General features: G+C 41.5%; 1 protein-coding gene and 1 non-coding gene across 3 annotated transcripts in view; one reads left to right on the forward strand and one right to left on the reverse strand.

Moving 5' to 3' along the window:
• The window catches only part of MAML2 (mastermind like transcriptional coactivator 2), a 367,716-nt gene extending 354,625 nt beyond the window's left edge, over nucleotides 1-13,091 (reverse strand). The window contains exon 1 of one of the 2 annotated variants that reach the window (XM_055356125.2): nucleotides 11,235-13,091. In XM_055356125.2, coding sequence (XP_055212100.1) covers nucleotides 11,235-11,747 — 513 coding nt within the window. In that variant the 5' untranslated portion in view covers nucleotides 11,748-13,091. The remainder of the gene's footprint in view (nucleotides 1-11,234) is intronic. The other variant, XM_055356126.2, reaches the window with a different exon arrangement.
• MIR1260B (microRNA mir-1260b) lies at nucleotides 11,279-11,386 on the forward strand. The gene has a single exon (NR_106453.1). It is a non-coding gene; the product is annotated as a microRNA mir-1260b (primary transcript).
• Nucleotides 13,092-22,608: the final 9,517 nt, after the last annotated feature.

Consider the following 22,608-nt stretch of genomic DNA (forward strand, 5'->3'; position numbering starts at 1 on the left):
GGCACAGTGATCTGAGGAAGCCTAGGAGAATGTTGATGCACATGAAGTGAATGTGAACTAACAAAGAGGGAATTTGTATGAATTATAATACATTGAGAAGAGACAAAGAGAAGCAGGAAAACTAATGTTTGTTAAGCTGTGCCATGTACCAAACAAAACTGTAGGCTCTTTCATAAACTGTATTATCTCATTTAATCCCCACAACCTTTTGAGACAGCTACTATTATCCTGAAAAGCAGTTATGAAGCTCAAAGACGTTAAGTAACCAGTCCAAGATAACACAGCTAATGAAACAGAGTCATTTTCCATGCTAAAATTTTCCAGCTCTGATTCCGTTAAACTTTGCTACTACAAACCACCCCAAAAGTTAGTGGCTTAAAACAATGATGCAATATTTCTCATAATTCCGTGGATTGGCTGAGCAGTTCCTCTGCTGGTTTCACCTGGGCTCACTTGTGTGGCCACACTGAGCTGGAAGATTGGCTGGGTCCAAGATGGCCTCACTTGTGTGTGGGTGGTTGGTGCTGATTAGAGTTGGGGCACCTTGGTTCTCTGCATGTGGATGCTCATCTCCCAATTAGCTAGACTGGCTTCCTTACATGTTGGTATCAGGTCAATGTTCCAAGAGGGCTTCATAAAGGCCATCCTCAGAAGCAGCACATGTCATTTATGTCACGTTATTGGATAATGCAAGTCACGAGGCCAATCGAGATTCAAGGGGGAAAAAAGCATCCATTTTTTGATGCCAGGAGTGGCAAAGTTACATTACAAAGGGGCATGTGGGGTGGAAGGGATCATTGTGATCATTTAAAAAGCAATCTACCAGCCAGGCGTGGTGGCTGGTGCCTGGAATCCAGCACTTTGGGAGGCTGAGGTGGGCGGATCCTTTGAGCCCTAGAGTTTGAGACCAGCCTGGGCAACATGGCAAAACACTGTCTCAACAAAAAAATACTAAAATTAGCCAAGGGTGGTGGTGTGCACCTGCAGTCCCAGCTACTCAGAAGGCTGAGGGTGGGAGGATCACTTGAGCCCAGGAGGCAGAGGTTGCAGTAAGCAGAGATTGTGCCACTGCACTCCAGCCTGGGTGACAGAGTGAGACCCTGTTTCAAAACAATAAACAAAAAAGACAATCTACCACAGGCTCTAAACTCCATTACTACCAAAATATTAATAAAAATACCAAATTTCCCCTAACTGTTCTTTTTATAGGTTTATTAAAAATCCTTAATCAAATGACTACTTTTTATAACCTGGAATAGATGTCAGGAAAACTTGGGCTCTAGTCCGAGATCTATTGCTATGGGTTCTTGGAGGCTTTCTCTTTTTAAAAAAAAAAAATGAGCTTTAAGGCCAGGCGCAGTGCCTCACGCCTGTAATCCCAGCACTTTTTGGAGGCCAAGGTGAGTGGATCACTTGAGGTCAGGAGTTCGAGACCAGCCTGACAAACATGGTGAAACCCTATCTCTACTAAAAATACAAAAAAAAAAAAAGAAAAGAAAAAGGAAAAAAATTAGCCGGGCGTGGTGGTGGGCGCCTGTAATCTCAGCTACTTAGGAGGCTGAGGCAGGGGAATCACGCGAACCCAGGAGGCGGCGGTTGCAGTGAGCCAAGATTGCTCTGCTGCACTCCAGTGTGGGCGAAAGAGTGAGACTCCATCTCAAAAAAAAAAAAAAAAAAACAAAAAAAGCTTTAATTTCTTCATTTACGAAAAGAGGATTTGGTCTGTCTTCTCTCTAAGGGCTTATACAACTCTATAAATTGCAGAATAGTATCCTATTTTTAGACTAATATGAACTGGCCCTCTAGGGGGATGGGCAGGATAGAGATGAGAGAAGGCTAGAAATGAGATGGCTTCTGTTTTGCAACTCACTCTCTTTCATTGCTGTGGGTGCAGAATTTGGGAGGCAGTGAGCAATCAGAACTCCTTCCCATGTGTGGTTGTAATCTTACATGATCTGCGTGCTACTCTGTTTTCATTTATTATATGCTAAAGTAGCATGGGTCCTCCAGCATTGTACCAAGGATTAAAGTACAAGTCGTCACTTTAAGGGCTTCTAGACCTGGTTAGACAAAACAATTCCCATGCAACACGCACTCACACTAGCTAAGCAGATTGGAGAGGTGAAAGGGCTCCTGAGCCAGTATCTTCCTGAGGGAAACGCTTAGCTGGGAGCTCTCTCAGAAAGATATTGTTGCCTAATCTATGGAAGATCAGGTTCCCAAGGAGAAAACTAATGTTTAATTTAGCACAAAGACAGCTCAGAGTCACTCTCTGGGGGACTGAGCCTGCAAACAGATCCACATGCAAAGAATCTAAGGGAGAAAAGGAAGCTCTCTTTGGTGCAATGGCTCTAGGACTTGGGCCCAAACTTTACTAAACGGTTGCCTCTGTCTGTTGTTTCTGTCAGGATAGCTCCTCCTTCCTGTTTACTCTCATCTCTGCACTTTGCACTTTAACACTTCTGCGAAACAACCAAATGGGATAATACACTAGCACATACTTTGTGCTGTCTGAAATTAAGTAGCGCGGTGTGGCAATCAAATGCGCAAGCCTTAGCCGGTTTAGCAAGTATCAGAAACTTAGGTGAACAGAAACATCAACAACAACAAAAAATCCTCATTTCTCAGCTGCTTAGCCGAGAATGTTTTTATCTGTACATAATTTAGACTCCAGAGACCTCCAGATATGAGCATTTTACACATAAGTAAGACACAGTACAGTACATATTGTATTCAATTAAGCTACTTCTTTGCACCCTGGTTACCAGGACTCTAAGAGATTATACTGTGTATCCAACAGACTCCTGGTAAGTTATTAGAGGTTGTAGCCGATTTTTGCCTTAACTGAATTTTCTTAGAAACAGACATGTAATTAACTTTCTACTGAAATCTATGAGAGCTACCTGAAAAGAACTCTGTTGTACAATGAGCCATTTAAGGTGTTGGGCTTCATGTGGGTGACAGTTATTAGAGGGCTGGATAAGAATCACAAATATAACTCAGCCACATTTCTGACAAAAGAGAAATTTTAAAGCAAAAATGTTAATGATTCCATGTTAATGTATGAATCTGCCAGAATGACTCAGGAAGCAAGAACACTGTTAGAAACAAAACAACCCAACTATGTTTGACACTACATTTCCTAAGCATTATTATCCTCAAGAAAGGGGAGGAATCTAAGGTTAAATCATGGGGAGTAAGCGGAAAAAAAAAAAAAGATAAAAATTTTTGACTACATTCTTTGCTCTGAGTTTGGACAATAAATCCATCCTTCCCCAAATATAATCTACTAAAGAACAGAGACTATTTGTTTTCTAATCCTGTCACTTCATAGAAACATCATGCTTTCAATTAAGAATCGTCATCAATAAAACTTGCTTTGAACCCTTGGCAACATCTTCCTCATGTTTTTTATGGAAAACCGCACTTGAGGAGGTACTGAGTAAAGAGATTCTGAGGTGAGAGCCACATCAAGGCATGGAAATTTCAACATGCTCCTGCTTAGGGTTGGAAAGAGGGCAAATCTGTGTTGCCTATTCATCTGCAGATGCAGTAAGTTAGCAACTTTAGCCAGGGATCTGGCTTTCAAAAGCATAAATTTAAATCTCCACAGTAGGAAGCATCTAACCTTTTGTGGCTCTAGGACCAAATTCACTTAAGAATTATTCATTAATTTCAATTAATAATTCAATTAAATTGGTAAGTTTGTCTATTCGGTTCCAATGATTCAAAACTCCCAATAGATGGTTTAAATTTCTCATTTACCTACTAAGCCCACACTCCACACTTGCTGGGTAACTGAATGGAAACCCAGACTGAATTCTAGAAGTAAGGAGTCAAGAGGACATTCACTCTATTCAACTTCTAGATTAGGAGTCCTAGAATCTTAGGATTGGAAGAGGTAGTACTTGGTCCCATTCTCAAGAAGGACACTATTTAACATTCTAGGGAGATGTAAATCTATCCCAGGTGATGTCTCCATATTCAACTATTGAGGGAACTGATAATATGATACTCTTCACTAATCATTTTAGGTAAACATTAAAGAGAAAAGCCATGCTCTTCCTCTAAATGTCTGATGCCTTACTGGAAACACAATTCTGGGCTGGGAAACCTATGAATCTGATTCAGGTATGTTACTTCACACACCAATAATAACAGCTAAAATTTATTGAGCCTTTACGAGGTGCTAGGCAATTGCTAAATTTAATCAACAGCTCTAAGATGTTAGTTCTATTACTATCACTCCATTTCACAGTCGAGAAAACTGAGGCAAGGGAATTTAATTGACCTATCCAAGAAAACACAACTAAGTGTTAGAGGAGTGGTTTGAAATCTGGTCGTCTCACCTCAGAGTTAAGAGTTAAGATCTCAGGCTCTTAACTGCTATGCTTCTTTGCCTCCTTACACAAGCCAACTGTAACAGTTCTATTTCTAACCCCACTCACCTCCAGTCTACACTAAATTCAAAGAGGGCAAAGGCTATACTAAAGTGTCCATCAATGTACTCCTGGCACAGTTCATGGCACAGAAGAGCTGTACAAAGATTATTTACTGAATTAATGAATATTTTCCCAAACTCTAAAAAGGACCCATGCATACAATCTTGACGTAAGAGTTTAAAACCTTTGCTAAAACATTAAGACCTTTGGAGAGCTGTAGCATGTGTCAGTATTGCCATTTGCCCATTTTCATATCCATTCCTCCAGTAATTTGGCCATGGTAGGGTCCAGCTCTCTAGTTGTCCTCAACCTGTGGAGAATATGTGAACTTCTCTCTTCATGTCCTCTATAGGGAAGTGGAATAGCTTTTGCTCTTTTACCTCTGTTTCTCACAAATGTGTAGGCCAAGGTTGAAGCTGGTCAATAGCCCACTCACTACCGTCAGCATCCAAGCATCATGCCATGAATCAGGGAGGAAGGAGATGTTGGCTTTTCTCCTTTGCCATCTTTCCTTAGCGTCCCTTACCTTTGCCTTGTAAACAAGAACTAAATGGGGGAACTGGTATCCAAGTGGACCTTAAGGCAAGTAAAAAATTTGTAACACATCTGTGTTACAAGCAAGGAAATAAGTACATCTCAAAGACCATCTATAATAATGCTTTTCTCATGAATTTTTGTTCATGATTTTTTTAATAATGAGAATACCTTTTCCACATTAGTATACAGGCAAACTCATTTGTTGGGAAGACTGATCTACACATCAAGAGAGTATAAACACTTTTACCAACAGGGCAATTCTTGTTTGCACTGGAAGGCCCAGTGAACCTAAGAAGCGAGGTATAGCTTGGTCTGCTTCTTTTACTTCCTCTTCTGCGTCTGGCTAGTGTGCTTTAAAACTATCTCCTTTTAGCGTCAAAGGGCATGTCATGCAGTGTATAACTCACCATGAATGGGAGAAGTGTGTAAATAGCAAGGCATTAAGCAGCTCAAGGGACTTGAAGATGGGTAGTACAGAGCACTTAGGCAATGCGCTGTGAGAAGAGGCTGCTGGAGGGGAAATGTAATACTTGTCTTCAAGTATATGAAGGATTATTATTGCATCATAGCTGTTGATTCCTTGGAGCCGTCCTTGCTCTACCATTTTCCAGGGCTTCTGATTTGCTCTTACCGGACCTCCAGGCCCTCCAGGATGTGGATCAATCTCATTTGTCCCCCTCAGTACTCACGTCCAGCCACACTCAGTCAAGCACTGCTCTGTTCCCCAAACACTTAACCTACATGCCTGCACTCAGCGACCCCAATCCCACATTTCCGTATTTTCTCCCTCTTCTCAGGCCCTGCTGGTGACCCATGTTCTCATATAGCTATCCCTGGCCTATATTTGAATCTCTCTACTACCAACTACTAGTGGTACTCATGTTTTGAGCACCTACTATGTATCAGGCACTATGCTGACTGTTTTGCTAAATAACTTTAGCTTTATTTTGCAGATGAAAATACTGATGCCAAGAAAATAACAAAATTATTTTCTCATATTCATACAGCTAGTAGGTATAATATAGGGACCTGAATATGGGTCTAACTATAAAATCTATGCATTAAATTATTCAATTTAAGCTTCAGTTTCCTTATATGTAAAATGGGACAAATGTTGATTACTCACCTGTTTTTTGCAGGCCTTACATAAAATATGTAATTAAAAAGCCTTGTACATTCTAGGACTCAGTAAATATTTGTTCCTCTCTTCCTCTGATTTTTCTATATCAGTTTTGGTCCATTCTACCTGGTTAGTACTTTTCCTGTTACTTTATTGAAGTGGTTTTGCATACCATTAGGCTGTAAGTAAGCAGGGACTATGTCTTTAGCTGTATTTCTCCTTATTCTCCCAGGAAGCCTGCTGGAGTGTGATGGAAATTAGCATGAAAATGCAAAATAAAAAATTTAGAATTGTTTTCACTAAACATTGCCCTGCCTGTGAACATAAACATATAAAAGGGTCTGGATTAAAGAACAAGAAAGCAGTAGAATCCATTCAGAAAGGCTTAGCTGCCATGGATAGCAGAACTGGATGACTGTTTTCAGATTCCCTTTCAGGCTTTCTTAGATTAAATAACAGTGCTAAACACAAACACAAACAACAACAACAAAAAAACAAAAACAGCTAATTATGGCCACTCTTTTAGTCATATTTAAATTGGTATGTCTAAGAACATCTGAAAGCCCATATTTAAACATATTGGTATTTAAAAATGTTTACAATACAGAAGCCATAAGTGATTAAACATTAAGATTTAGAAACATTTGATGAACATCACCTAACAGTATTATTTCAAAGAAAGCAGATGCCTTCTATAAACAAACATTGTCCTAAACAAGCAAGATATCTTGGTTTACATAATAACATCACCTTGATGTCAAAGAAAGGTTTTTATCAATTTTTTGTAAAGTATTATACTAACTCCTCTCTCCACTTGAACCCTTTTGCCTTTGTGAGATCTTATAATTATATTTACTTGAAATAAGTGGTAGGAAGGTCCTAGATAGATAAGAATTCTCCTTTTTTTTTTACTTTGTTCTAGAAAACAGAATGAAAATAGGTCAGTTTTTAAGGAAATGATGGCTGCATATATAAATAATATAAACACTCCTATCACTGTCCTAGGAGGACATTTATCATGTAGACAGCCATAGATACCCAGATCTGGCCTCCCACTTACAGCTCTCAACTTTTTAATTGTCAATTGGAAACTTGATTATTATCAGTTAAAAATAACCAGGGTACTCTGGCAATGATTTAACTTGTTTGACTTTCTTAAGCTAACAATTAACATTTTAGACAATTGTTGACAAAATATTTAACTTTCCCATGCATTTGTGTAAACAACTTTTCTAATATTCCTTAGATGTTCTGGGGGACACACCTTTCCAAAGCTTCCCAGGTCCATGCAGAGGCCTGTAAAGTAGATGCATTCAAAGACTCCAAAGACTTTCATAGCATTGCACTAGGATTTCCTGGGACCTTCAGGAACACTTAAGTATACGGATACGTCAGTCTTATCTTGATAGCAGTAAATTTGAAATGCCAATCTCTCTATTTACAATAAGTGCTATTTCATCATTTAAAACCGACAACTGAAAGCTGAGTATACATTTAACTCCTAGAAGAACTAGTATTATCATTCATTGTTTAGAAGTTTATTACTACTAACACTAGTATTGCATTTTGGCAGTGCTTAATTTTTTCTAAAGCTTGTTCAGAAAAACACGCTCATTTGCTTCTCTCAACAAGCTGGGGCAGCATGATTGTCCTCTCTGTTCCACAGATGACTGCTAAGTGACTTGTCCTAGGTAACCCAGATGGTGATCCAGCAGGCACAAAACCAAGGGATGTAGGCTCCTTGTCTGATCTACTTTCTTTCCTCCACATGACATTAGAGAAAAGATAATCTCTGAAGCCAGAGATGACATGGAACCACTTATCTAGTGATCCTAGCAACACAATCTATGCAACAGAAAAAGAGCTTGTCTCAGGCAAAAGGGAAAGATTAATAATGTACCACAGAAGCTCTAAACCTTACTGTTCCATGGACCAGCAATTATTCAGTTTCACAGTTCATTCAAAGATTCAAACATACTTCACCAGAAAATGAGTTAGTGCCTAAAGTCTGCTCCAAGTGGCTAGAAATGCAGATCTGCTCAAAGCCCTATAATCCGGGCCCTCTGAAAGGCCCTGTTCCTGCAGTCTCTGCAGCAGCGGGGCTTCCCCTGAACTTGTACTTGAGCTAAATGAAGAAACTGGCTGAGTAAGGGCTGTAGAATTAGGCTGTCAATGTGGACAGAATTAAAACTGGCTTGGAGGTTATTCTTGCATTGTTCTTGAAACTTAAGGCTATTGAAAGGATTCAGACATTATATATTCCTTGCTGTATAATACCCATGAAAGTCAACATTATCCCACCAAACAGAAGTTGTCCTTTCACCTTCATTCAACAAATATTACCCACTGTCTTCAAGGCATTGTACTAGAAGGTATGCAGGATACAAAGCTTTCATCTGAGGACACAGCACATATTTGATTTTAGATGATCAATATTCTCTCCCTTTCTCCAAACGACATTTATGGCCACTTATGGCATACGAATTAACTATTAAAGTTATACATTCAACACACCCAAGTCACATAAATCTGGTTATGGACACAGTAGCAATAAAATTAAGAAAAAATTCTGACACTCACCCTGAACAAAGGCCCTTTTAAAATTAATAGCATATCTGAAAAATAAGAGGAGCCCGAGTAAAGTGAGACCTGCCAATGTAATGGGCTTGGTGAATCACTTCAAAATGCCGAGGCCTCCCTTTGGACACAATGTTATCAGGTTAATACAGCACTTGCATCACCATCTCTGAGTACCGTGCTGAGTAACAACGGGCCAAATTTAGCAGCTAAAATGGAGAGGGAATTTCCAACAACCCGTGCAGTGCCACATATTTTCAATGAAAAGCAACTACTAGAAATATACTATCCCTTACCCTCCTAACTTAAACTGTGCCTCTCTGCATCATCACTACACCTGGAGAGGGAGCTCCTCTAAGGGGATGTCTCAGGAGATGGCTGGTGGTTAGAAGAGAGAAAGATTCCCACTTAGGCCAGAGGTAGCACAGCAGCCAGCTATGGCTTCTGCAGCAGTAAGCTTTCAGTCGGGAAGGGCCAGACACCGCTCCCTCACTTCCCTCCCAGCGTGGGTATTGCTACTGTAAAGTTACAACGACCACTAAAGTTGGTTTCATTTCCCATCATGAAACACCCTAGAAAAAAAAGGCTGTCTCAGCTTACTGCCAAGTTGGACAAAAGCAGAAGCTCAAAGAACAAGGCCAGAGGCAAACATGCCACCTTTCCTTCAGAGGCTGGGCTGTGAAGGCCACAAGGGAAGCCCACTGTGGCTCTTCATGGCCCCGCTCCGGCCTTGACACCCCGGGCAGAGATCAGTCTTCTCCACTCAGGGTTGGGCCGGGTGCCTCACTCGCCGTTCCATCCCCAGAAACACTTACCAGGAGACTGTGAAGCACACAAAGCCGCATTATTGGGAGACTTGCAGACAGATTATAAATTTACTGGGGACAATCAAGGCATTTAGATACTTTTGGCTGCAGATGCTGGTGACACACACATACATACAAACCTCATTCTTCTCTCCATTTGAGCGATTCTTTACCCCCCTCCTTTACCCTAACATCTCTTTTTTCACAAAACAACCTCCCACTGCTTTCCTAGGGAATTCCAGGGAGAAGCGGGAATAGAGCAGGTGGTAGAAAAAGGATATTAGGCTTCGAAGCTCTAATACAACCCCACAAGCTAGTGCTATTCAAGGGTAAAACTGTAAACCCTGTGCAGTTTAACTGTTGGTAGTTATTTTTCATCTGGAGCTGGCCTCAAGGAGTCCCATTTCTAGGTAGCCCAAGTAAATGTGCTTATGGCTGGGGAGAAAAGCACCATCCTACTCCCCAGAGATTCCCAGGGTCTTCGTCACCATGGACCCAGGCCAGGGATTAAGGGAAGCCAGAAAGAGCCATCCTGAGCATCTGGCCAGAGGATGTCCTCTCCCGAGAGCTCAATATCAAGCTCCTTTGGAGGAGCAGTTAGACACAATAGCACCATCTCCTTTGGGCTTTTTGAGTACTTTGGGGCTGGCATGGCCATTTCCTGTCGCTTTTGCTAGGGCTGACCTGGGTAAACTGGAGCAGACATAGAATCCAGAAGTCCCATGGAGCTCCAAAAGGGAGGAAGCCTGCAGGGCCACAGGGCAGGGTTCTACCTTCCACCAGAGGCCACTGGCCCAGCAGCTTTGGGGGGAAGCCTGCAAACAGCAGGCAGTCACCTGACCAGGACTGGCACTGAGAATCAATGATCCAAGGGATACTCCTCTGGGATGGTGTGTGTCTGTGCCTCTGGGGAAGAACTTCCAGCCAGAAACTTAATCAGAACTTTTGGGTTTGATATCCTGTCACCAGGAGTGGCTGAAGACAAGGTATTTCCTAGGATGATGATCTGTGTAAATAGCTGCTTCGTGCCTGTCCACTTAACGAATGCTCTAAGGGAGCATTGCTGGATTGGACTGGAGTGCTTGGGAAAAGAATCGAGATGTGGCTCAGGAGTGAGAGAGTCTAGAGGGAATCAGAGAGTAGGCCTCTTAAGAAACAGTGCCTCCCTAGTCTCTCTTTGGGATATTTTCCCCAAATTTTGTTTTTGACTGAGGGGACATTCGGGTAATTTGCTATTTGTTACAGCTTACCATTTATGTTCTCTTAAGCGAAGAAGAAGGGGGTCACTTCAAAAGGGAGAGGGGAAATGGGGCAAGGAGAAAAAGGCTTTAATAAAAGCCAGCTGGGCTGATAAATGCTTTGGGGCTGAAAAATGGCTTGGGGGCCTAATCAGAGCTGGCTGGCCAAAGCTGGAGGATCCATGAGATAGAACCTTCCTCAGTGGCTCAGATCTTGCCAGCTGGTAGCCTCTTCTTTTATAAGATGTGGACCCCAGAGAGCCTCTGGAAAACTCAGGCTTCTTATCAGTTAAGGAATATCCTATAAGCGAAGGAAAACCCAGGAGTGAGCACCAACAGAACATGATGAGTAGGCGCATGAAACCACCCGAACACACCCAATGGCCTTTAAGGTAGTCAGGTGACATCTTGGCCTTTTTCACTGCCATCCACTCTACCTTAGGCCAAAGCAAACTCTACCCTCACAAAAGGCCACAGGACCACAGCCAGAACCATGAGAAAGCCAGGTGCTTACCGCAATCAGGGCTGAGTTCCTCTGGTCCCCTGGGGTTGAAGCGGGCGGCTGCTGCTCTCCGTTTATCCCACCACTGCCACCATTATTGCTACTGTTCAGCAGGTGCTGCTGGTGGTGATGGTGATAGTCTGGTGGGGGCGGTGGGGCTGCTGTTGCTGCTGCTTGGGAGGCCGCAGGAGGGGCAGCAGGGGGCGGTGGAGGGGCTGTAGTGGTGGCAGCAGTGGCGGTGGCCTTGGTGTGTTTGCCAGCTTTCCTTGCCCCCTGGCCATGCTGTACAAGGCTCAGGAGCTGCAAGGTGCTTTCTCTTTCCCGGTCTGAGCTCTCGGCCCTACCTCGTTCATATCGTCCTTCACAGCTCAGGTGGTGTTGGCGGCAGACAGCGATCCGAGCCCGGAGGCGCTCCACGATAGCACTGTGCACTCTCGGGGTGACTGAGCCCCCTCCAAGGAGCCCCGCCCCAGAGGCCCCCCCTAGCCCTCCTGCGGGGGCCTGCGGGGGCGCTGTGTCCCCCATCTTACTGGACACAATGATTGCTGCCTCTGGGATGGTGAGGTGGAAAGAGGCTACTGCTGGCTATTGCAGGCAAGTCTGTTTTTGACAATGTGAGCTCAGTGTTCAGGGCCACATGAATAGAGGTCTTCAGAGGTTGTGGGGGAGCCGTGGAGAAGGTGTGGGGGAGGGGAGTTAGTAAAAAGAGGGTGGGGAGAAAGAATAGAAACCAACTGGGGGGAGGATAAGTTGGAAACAAACCCTGATTAACTTACTCTAATTGCATTTGACAGCTCTGGAGAAGTTGGACAGAGTTGGTGGATTTTTTTTCCTCCACCAAGCTGACAAGAGCCACTAGGTACTTTGTAAACACACGATCTGGGGGTTAGATCAAGAATTCAGGGATTGTCCAGCAAGAGACAGAAACACACAGCAAAAGGTATTGAGAGAGGTATTAATAGAGAGGACTCCCCCTCACCTAGTTGTTTCCGACAATTCTTTATGGGGATGTTTCTGCAGAGAAATACATTTCTACCATGTCTATGTAACCAGCAGCCTTGACTTTTCCTCAGGTTAAATAAAAAACCAAAACAAAACAAAACAGTGCTGTTTCAGAAGATGTTTAAGTCACTGTTCAAAATGTGCAAAAATCAAGGGAGACTGTCTTTTGGCTTTTAATTTTTCCTCCCTTTCCTTTCGCTCCGGTGTTTTCTCCTCTTTGGGGTACTGTAGGATGTTGTCTTCTCCCAAAAGAGGGAGACAGCTTTTCAACTGTTAACAATGTCAGTAATTGGACTTTTGGACCATGCTTTTTTCTTCAGCTAATCCAATCACCGGTAAAATCCTCACTCCCTCTAAGGTTTCCTAGCCTTAAATGAAAAGCAATCTTAAGTCGCTAGCCACTGAGAGAGATCCTTCAACACATTTTTTTCTTTCCCGCTTACGTTTCTATTCCTCACCCCCGGCTCTATTCTAATACAGTATCAAGAGAGACAAACTCTTCCGAGAGTAATTTACAAACGATGGTCAAACTTACAAACTTCCAGCAAATTGCACCGAGTCATGTCCAGCCACTTTTCTGTCCACTTTTGTACATTCCATCCCCGGCCAGTGGATCTGAGGGTCTGGACTCGCAATAAGCAATCTGGTTCTATCTCCTGTATTTGCTCCGCTTTATAGATGGAAAAAAAAAAAAAAGTAGCTTGTATTTTCGTTTCTCTTTCTCGTCTGTTGTTAGCCGCTTTGCTGACACTGGCTCCCGCCCGGAGTCACGGCGATACACAGGCTTTCATTGTGCTCCGATAGGAGAGGGAGAGAAAGAGAGAGTGAGACAGAGAGGGAGAAAGAGAGAGCCAGCAAGCTGCAGATGGGGGTGGGGGGGCGGGGAGAGGGCGGGAGAGCTCGTTCGAGGCTCCCTGGTGGAAGGCTGGTGCCACTGCGCGAGTGAGTAATCGCAGCCAGGCACCGGGGAAAGGGGAACGCAGAGGGCCTCCCAGTGGCTGAAGAGGTAAATCCCAAGCCCTGCGCATCTCAGCTGCCCTGGCTCAGCTCAGCATCAGACTCGGTTAAGCGGGGAAGGCTGGGGAAATTCCCCAACCTCTACACAACCATTTCACCAGCTCTAAATGTTTAAGAAATTCCGGGCCAGGAATGTGTTTTCCCTTTCAGCCCTACATTACGCCCCGCTGAGGATATCATTTTCATTTTTCAGTATATTGTAAATGACACCACTGAGCAACCTAGCACGAGCTGTGTGAGCACCGAGGAAATGTTCATTAATAGAATAAGGAAGATATGAATGTGTGTGTTGAGGGCGGAAGGGGTTGCGCGTGGTGAGGAGAGGTAATCACATTGTTAGCTCCTAAAGGGCAGGCAGGTGTAGCGTTTGTCTACCTGCCTGCCCATTTGTGTGTCTCTGGATAAGTGAGTCTGGGTGATCACAGGCAAATCAGTTGGGATAAATAAAATATTTTATGAGAATGATACAATTATCGATACCAGTTCTAGAAAAAAACGCTTTTTTTTGGGAATGCATGATTGCCTATGAAAAACCAAATATAAGACCTGAAGTATCCTTAGCTACCTGGTGCACATATACAATGAGGAAAGTCAATGTGTAGCAGCTGAGTTTCAAAAAGTTTTTTTTTTTTTCTTTTAATGGAGTCTTGTTATGTTGCCCAGGCTGGAGTTGAACTCCTGGGCTCAAGTGATCCTCCCACTTGAGCCTCCTGAGTAGCTGGAACTACAGGTACTCACCACTACTGCACCTGGCTCTGAGTTTCAAGAAGTTTAATAATAGAAACCAAATAGATCTCACACAGATCATTGTCCCCCCATTTTCAAGTGATCCAACCTTTAAAATATCCGATCTTGGCCAGGCATAGTGGCTCACACCTGTAATCCCAGCACTTTGGGAGGCCAAGGCAGGTGTATTACCTGAGTTCAAGAGTTCAAGACCAGCCTGGCCAATATGGTGAAACCCCGTCTCTACTAAAACTACAAAAATTAGCTGAGCATGGTGTCATACGCCTGTAATCCCAGCTACTCGGGAGGCTGAGACAGGAGAATTGCTGGAACCCAGGAGGCGGAGGTTGCAGTGAGCTAAGATCACGCCACTGCGCTCCAACCTGGGCAACAGGGTGAGTCTCTGTCTCAAAAAAAAAAAAAAAAACAACTTATTGTGGATTCTGCTTGTTATTTTTTCAATTATGAAGATTAAATTAAGGTGAGCATAATACTGCAACAGTCAGGACCAAAAATATTCTGGGTATCCTAATTTGGAAGTCATTTGGATTTGAGGTCTCAAATAATATACCTTCAGTAATCTAAACAAACTCTGGCATTTCAATGAATATGGTCGTTTCAAACTGAGCTATGGATAGAAATAGGCAAAATCAAGGCAAACATCTCAATACTGGATTTATTTGCAATTTAGTTCCCTATAGGATAGCCTACTTTAGTCCATTTTATTTTCACCAATCCTGTTAGCTTGGAAATGGGGACAAATACACTCAGATTTTTTCTTTGTTTTATAATTTTATTTCTTTTTTTAAATTGTATTATTATTATACTTTAAGTTTTAGGGTACATGTGCACAACGTGCAGGTTTGTTACATATCTATACATGTGCCACGTTGGTGTGCTGCACCCATGAACTCGTTATTTAGCATTAGGCATATCTCCTAATGCTATCTCTCCCCCCTCACCCCACCCCACAACAGTCCCCAGAGTGTGATGTTCCCCTTCCTGTGTCCATGTGATCTCATTGTTCAATTCCCACCTATGAGTGAGAACATGCGGTGTTTGTTTCTTCGTCCTTGTGATAGTTTGCTGAGAATGATTGTTTCCAGCTTCATCCATGTCCCTACAAAGGACATGAACTCATCAATTTTTATGGCTGCATAGTATTCCATGGTGTATATGTGCCACATTTTCTTAATCCAGTCTATCATTGTTGGACATTTGGCTTGGTTCCAAGTCTTTACTATTGTGAATAGTGCTGCAATAAACGTACCAGTGCATGTGTCTCTATAGCAGCATGATTTATAGTCCTTTGGGTATATACCCAGTAATGGGATGGCTGGGTCAAATGTTATTTCTAGTTCTAGATCCCTGAGGAATCGCCACACTGACTTCTACAATGGTTGAACTAGTTTACAGTCCCACCAACAGTGTAAAAGTGTTCCTATTTCTCCACATCCTCTCCAGCACCTGTTGTTTCCTGACTTTTTAATGATTGCCATTCTAGCTGGTGTGAGATGGTATCTCATTGTGGTTTTGATTTGCATTTCTCTGATGGCCAATGATGATGAGCATTTTTTCATGTGCTTTTTGGCTGCATAAATGTCTTCTTTTGAGAAGTGTCTGTTCATATCCTTTGCCCACTTTTTATGGGGTTATTTGTTTTTTTCTTGTAAATTTGTTTGAGTTCATTTAGATTCTGGATATTAGCCCTTTGTCAGATGAGTAGGTTGCAAAAATTTAATCCCATTCTGTAGGTTGCCTGTTCACTGTGATGGTAGTTTCTTTTGCTGTGCAGAAGCTCTTTAGTTTAATTAGATCCCATTTGTCAATTTTGGCTTTTGTTGCCATTGCTTTTGGTGTTTTAGACATGAAGTCCTTGCCCACACCTATGTCTTGAATGTTATTGCCTAGGTTTTCTTCTAGGGTTTTTATGGTTTTAGGTCTAACATGTAAGTCTTTAATCCATCTTGAATTAATTTTTGTATAAGGTGTAAGGAAGGGATCCAGTTTCAGCTTTCTACATATGGCTAGCCAGTTTTCCCGGCACCATTTATTAAATAGGGAATCCTTTCCCCATTGCTTGTTTTTGCCAGGTTTGTCAAAGATCAGATAGTTGTAGATATGCAGCATTATTTCTGAGGGCTCTGTTCTGTTCCATTGGTCTATATCTCTGTTTTGGTACCAGTACCATGCTGTTTTGGTTACTGTAGCCTTGTAGTATAGTTTGAAGTCAGGTAGCATGATGCCTCCAGCTTTGTTCTTTTGGCTTAGGATTGACTTCGCAATGCGGGCTCTTTTTTGGTTCCACATGAACTTTAAAGTAGTTTTTTCCAATTCTGTGAAGAAAGTCATTGGTAGCTTGATGGGGATGGCATTGAATCTATAAATTACCTTGGGCAGTATGGCCATTTTCACGATATTGATTCTTCCTACCCATGAGCATGGAATGTTCTTCCATTTCTTTGTATCCTCTTTTATTTCATTGAGCAGTGGTTTGTAGTTCTCCTTGAAGAGGTCCTTCACGTCCCTTGTAAGTTGGATTCCTAGGTATTTTGTTCTCTTTGAAGCAATTGTGAATGGGAGTTCACTCATGATTTGGCTCTCTGTCTGTTATTGGTGTATAAGAATGCTTGTGATTTTTGCACATTGATTTTGTATCCTGAGACTTTCCTGAAGTTGCTTATCAGCTTAAGGAGATTTTGGGCTGAGATGATGGGGTTTTCTAGACATACAATCATGTCATCTGCAAACAGGGACAATTTGACTTCCTCTTTTCCTAATTGAATACCCTTTATTTCCTTCTCCTGCCTGATTGCCCTGGCCAGAACTTCCAACACTATGTTGAATAGGAGTGGTGAGAGAGGGCATCCCTGTCTTGTGCCAGTTTTCAAAGGGAATGCTTCCAGTTTTTGTCCATTCAGTATGATATTGGCTGTGGGTTTGTCATAGATAGCTCTTATTATTTTGAGATACGTCCAATCAATACCTAATTTATTGAGAGTTTTTAGCATGAAGGGTTGTTGAATTTTGTCAAAGGCCTTTTCTGCATCTATTGAGATAATCATGTGGTTTTTGACTTTGGTTCTGTTGATGTGCTGGATTGCGTTTATTGATTTTCATATATTGAACCAGCCTTGCATCCCAGGGATGAAGCCTACTTGATCATGGTAGATAAGCTTTTTGATGTGCTGCTGGATTCGGTTTGCCAGTATTTTATTGAGGATTTTTGCATCAATGTTCATCAAGGATATTGGTCTAAAATTCTCTTTTTTTGTTATGTCTCTGCCAGGCTTTGGTATCAGGATGATGGTGGCCTCATAAAATGAGTTAGGGAGGATTCCCTCTTTTTCTATTGATTGGAATAGTTTCAGAAGGAATGGTACCAGCTCCTCCTTGTACCTGTGGTAGAATTTGGCTGTGAATCCATCTGGTCCTGGACTTTTTTTGGTTGGTAAGCTATTAATTATTGCCTCAATTTTTTTTTTTTAAGACCTAGTCTCGCTCTGTCACCCAGGCTGGAGTGCAGTGGCACGATCTCAGCTCACTGCAACCTCCACCTCCCAGGTTCAAGTGATTCTCCTGCCTCACCATCCTGAATAGCTGGGATTACAGGCGCGCGCCACCCCGCCCAACTAATTTTTTGTAGTTTTAGTAGAGACGGAGTTTGAGTGTGTTAGCCAGGACGGTCTCAATCTCCTGACCTTGTGATCCGCCCGCCCCGGCCTCACAAAGTGCTGGGATCACAGGCATGAGCCACTGCGCCCAGCCTTCATTGGAACATACTTCTATCTCTATCTGTTCCTTCCAAGGCTAAGTTCCTCACTACTCATGAGAAAAGCAGAAATATATATTTGTTAGATAAACAGAATTTGAATGGAGAACTGTCATGAGGTGTCATTAAAGAAGACAAAAATAGAAAACTTTTATTTTTAAAAGTTTAGTTTTAAAAAGTTGTCTTCATCAGACAATATCTTCTTTGTACTATTGTGGATATTTTACATTCAGCATAAAAGAAACATGTAATATTTAAACTGAAACCATTCCATTCACTCTGTAGCCCTTCAGTAACATGGAATTTGATTCATAACATGCAGTCCTTGGTCAAATCAGCTATTACTAAATGATGTAAACTTTAACTACTCTGCTAGACATAGACATATCTTAAATTGTGAAGCAGGAATTTAATATTCATACTATATTCCAGTGGTATAGGACACTTCTTTGGAGTGTCTTTTTTTTTTACACATTTACCCTTAAATAGACATTTAATTTCAAGTTGACATCATCATCAACATCTTCATTTCTGTTTCCATCAGTTGCAATTAAAAAATTAGTTATGCCACAGCACTTCTCAAATATTATCCCTCTTAATCCACAAACAATCCTGAGAGATACTATAACTCCATTTATAAATGAGAAAAACTAAGGCTCATGAAAATTAAAGTACTGGTTCTGGTTCATATAACTAGGAAGTTAATAGACCAGAACTCTAATTCAAGACTGACTTCACGGTGTAAGGAAGGTGTCCAGTTTCAATTTTCTGCATATGGCTAGCCAATTCTCCCAGCATAATTTATTTTGTAGGGAATCCTTCCTCACTTGGGTGTTTTTGTCAGGTTTGTTGAAGATCAGATGGTTGTAGGTGGGTGGTCATATTTCTGAGTTCTCTATTCTGTTCGATTGGTCTATGTGTCTGTTCTTGTACCAGTACCATGCTGTTTTGGTTACTGTAGCCTTGTAGTATAGTTTGAAGTTGGGTAGCGTGAGGCCTCCAGCCTCTTTCTTTTTGCTCAGGATTGTCTTGGCTATTCAGGCTCTTTTTTGGTTCCATATGAATTTTGAAATAGTTTTTTCTAATTCTGTGAAGAATGTTAATGGTAGTTTAATGGGAATAGCATTGAATCTATAAATTACTTTGGGCAGTATGGCCATTTTCACGATATTGATTCTTCCTATCCATGAGCATGGATTCCATTTGTGTCCTCTCTGATTTCTTTGAGCAGTAGTTTGTAGTCCTCCTTGAAGAGGTCCTTCACTTCCTTTGTTAGCTGTATTCCTAGGTATTTTATTCTTTTTGTAGCAATTGTGAATGGGAGTTCATTCATGATTTGGCTCTCTGCTTGCCTGTTGTTGGTGTATAGGAATGCTAGCAATCTTTGCACGTTGATTTTGTATTCTGAGACTTTGCTTAAGTTGCTTATCAGCTTAAGAAGCTTTTGGGCTGAGACAATGGGGTTTTCTAGACATAGAATCATGTCATCTGCAAACAAAGATAATTTGACTTCCTTTCTTCCTATTTGAATACTCTTTATTTCCTTCTCTTGCCTGATTGCCCTGGCCAGAACTTCCAACACTATATTGAACAGAAGTGGTGAACTCTAGATGGATTAAAGACTTAAATGTAAAATCTCAAACTATAAAAACCCTAGAAGAAAATCTAGGCAATACCATTCAGGACATAGGCACGGGCAAAGATTTCATGATGAAAACACCAAAAGCAATTGCAAAAAAGCAAAACTTGACAAATGGGATCTGATTAACTAAAAAGCTTCTGCATAGCAAAAGAAACTGTCATCAGAGTAAGCAGGCAACCTACACAATGAGAAAAAATTTTTGCAATCTATCCATCTGACAAAGGTCTAATAGCCAGAGTCTACAAGGAACTTAAACAAATTTAAAAGAATAAAACAAACCCCATTAAAAAGTGGGCAAAGGACATGAACAGACACCCCTCAAAAGTAGACATTTATGCAGCCAACAAACATATGAAAAAAGCTCAACATCACTGATCATTAGAGAAATGCAAATCCAGACCACAATGAGATACCATCTCATGCCAGTCAGAAGGGCTATTAGGTAAAAGTAAAAAAACAAACAAAAACACAAAACAAAAACAACAGATGCTGGCAAGGTGGTGGAGAAAAAAGGAATGCTTTTACACTGTTGGTGTAAATTAGTTCAATCATTGTGGAAGACAGTGTGGTGATTCCTCAAAGACCTAGAGGCAGAAATACCATTTGACCCAGCAATCCCATAACTGGGTATATACCCAAAGTAATATAAATCATTCTATTATAAAGATATGTGCACATGTATGTTCACTGCAGCACTATTCACAATAGCAAAAACATAGAATCGACCTAAATGCCCATCAATGATAGAGTGGATAAAGAAAATGTGGTACATATACACCAGGGAATACTATGCAGTCATAAAAAGAAATGAGATCATGGCCTTTGCAGGGACATGGACGGAGTTGGAAGCCATTTTCTTCAGCAGACTAATGCAGGAATAGAAAACCAAACATTGCACCATCTCACTTGTAAGTGGGAGCTGAATGATGAGAACATATGGACACATGGTGGGGAACAACACACACTGGAGCCTGTTGGTGGTTGGGTTGGGGGATGGGGAGCATCAGGAAGAATAGCTAATGGATGCTGGGCTTAAAACCTAGGTGATGGGATGATCTGTGCAGCAAACCACCATGGCACACATTTACCTATGTAACAAACCTACACATCCTACACATGTATCCCGGAAGTTAAAATAAAAGTTGAAGAAAAAAGACTGACTTCCACCTTAATCACTAGTCTGGCTGCCTCAATAGCAAGTATGAAAGGAGTTATGGGGGAGCCAAACTATCTCCAAAGTAGCTCAAAGCTGCTCAAAGGCTGCAGTTTATCCCTCAGTGAACACTCTGGAATCTAAGTAAGTCCTATAATACCTCCTGGGAATGAGTACTATATAGATCTACTCATCTGAATATGAGCAGACAAGTCAGGAAATGTGGCCAATTGCATCCAACTGCCTGTACAATAAACATTTATTTTCCCTTGTTTTTTCCTGTCTTATGGTTTTGTTCCCTCTTCATAACCCTAAAGCTTCTGTATAGCCCTGTGATTTCTTTCTAGAATTACTTCCCTTTTACTTGTCCATTTCTGTCTTCCTCATCATCTCTGCTATCAATAGCTACCTAACACTAAAGCACCTAACACTGTAGTAATAAATGGCCAAATCTAAAAAATTTACAGTCATGTGAAATGATATGGGAAATAAATGAGCTTAAAAACTAGTTTTGTAATTAGCTGGGCGTGGTGGTGCACACCTGTAGTCCCAGCTACTCAGGACGCTGAAGCAGGGGAATCGGTTGACCTTGGGAGGTGGAGGTTGCAGTGAGTGAGATCGCCCCACTGCACTACAGCCTGGCAACAGAGCGAGACTCCATCTCAAAAAAACAAAAACGAAAACAAAAAAAACCCTGTTTTTGTGTTGTTATTGAATCAATGATATTGATGATGATGATGATGATAAAATAATATGTCTTAATACCTGTAAAGGTTAATTCTATTTCTCAACATTTCCATTTTCTTATGAACTACTTGCTTTTTGCCCCCTAATACATGTTAATTCTCACTTCCTAACAGCCTTTTTGCCATTCTTTTAATGTTACCACGACCTTAGAGCCTCTTGTATTCTCCAAATTCCTACAAAGTAGCATGCTTGGTTGCAATGACCTTAGACATCAAACTACCTATAAGCATTTTATGATCAACAGGCAGCTGTTCCAATAGGAAAAGTGCTTCAAGCCAACAAGATGGTTGATCCAGATAAGTCCTTGGAATTATTAGTGCCTTAATTTACAAATTAACTGCATGCTGTTAAAAGTAAGAGATATATTTTAAGATTACTCTTCAGCCATCTCAAGCTTGTCTGTAATGTCCCATATGAGAACTGATGCTTCTAGGTAATTGGAGATACTTTAGAGATCCTTTTTTTTTTCATTTCTTCTGGCCTTCCTTTTTATAAATCATTTGTGATCCTTTACCCTTCCTCCTTGACTGTCACTTCTAACTCTGCCTTGCTTTTTTTGTGGACACTGTCCCTTCATCTTCACCTTTCAACTACGACTTTATTTTTATTCCTTGGAATTTAGTTAAGAATTATTTTGCGATATGCCAGGGAAATATGAATGAGTATACAGATATGTAGGGCAGACACGGTGGCTTATGCCTGTAATCACAGGACTTTGAGAAGCCGAGGTGGGTGGATCACCTGGTCAGGAGTTCAAGACCAGCCTGGCCAACATGGTGAAACCCCATCTCTACTAAAAAATACAAAATTAGCCAGGTGTGGTGGCGCATGCCTGTAATCCCAGCTACTCAGGAGGTTGAGGTGGGTGAGTCGCTTGAACCCGGGGGGCGGAGGTTGCAGTGAGTAGAGATCATGCCATTGCACGCCAGCCTGGGTGACAAGAGCGAAACTCCATTTCAAATTAAAAAAAAATACAGATATGTGAAATTTCCATTTCACAATGTTTGAAAAAGGTATGCACTCCTCATTAAACATTAAACATCAGCATCAGTACTGTTACCACAATTGTGAGTTTTTTCCACCCCATTTGTTTACAATAATAATACGGATAATTTCAGGAAATGAATTGTAGAAAATATTAACTCATTTCCATATATGAGCTTAATGTAGCTTTTTATGGATACGTACACTACGGTCCATGCCATGAGTCGCATAATAGATGAATCCAAGTTCAACCAAGACTTCCATTAAGAAAAAATTATCTAAAGGATAGATCCTACTAGAATACCACTTTTAAGAATTAAAAATATAGAACACACAGGGTTCA

This window comes from Gorilla gorilla, chromosome 9 (genome assembly GCF_029281585.2).
Source record: "Gorilla gorilla gorilla isolate KB3781 chromosome 9, NHGRI_mGorGor1-v2.1_pri, whole genome shotgun sequence".
Taxonomy (NCBI): domain Eukaryota; kingdom Metazoa; phylum Chordata; class Mammalia; order Primates; family Hominidae; genus Gorilla; species Gorilla gorilla.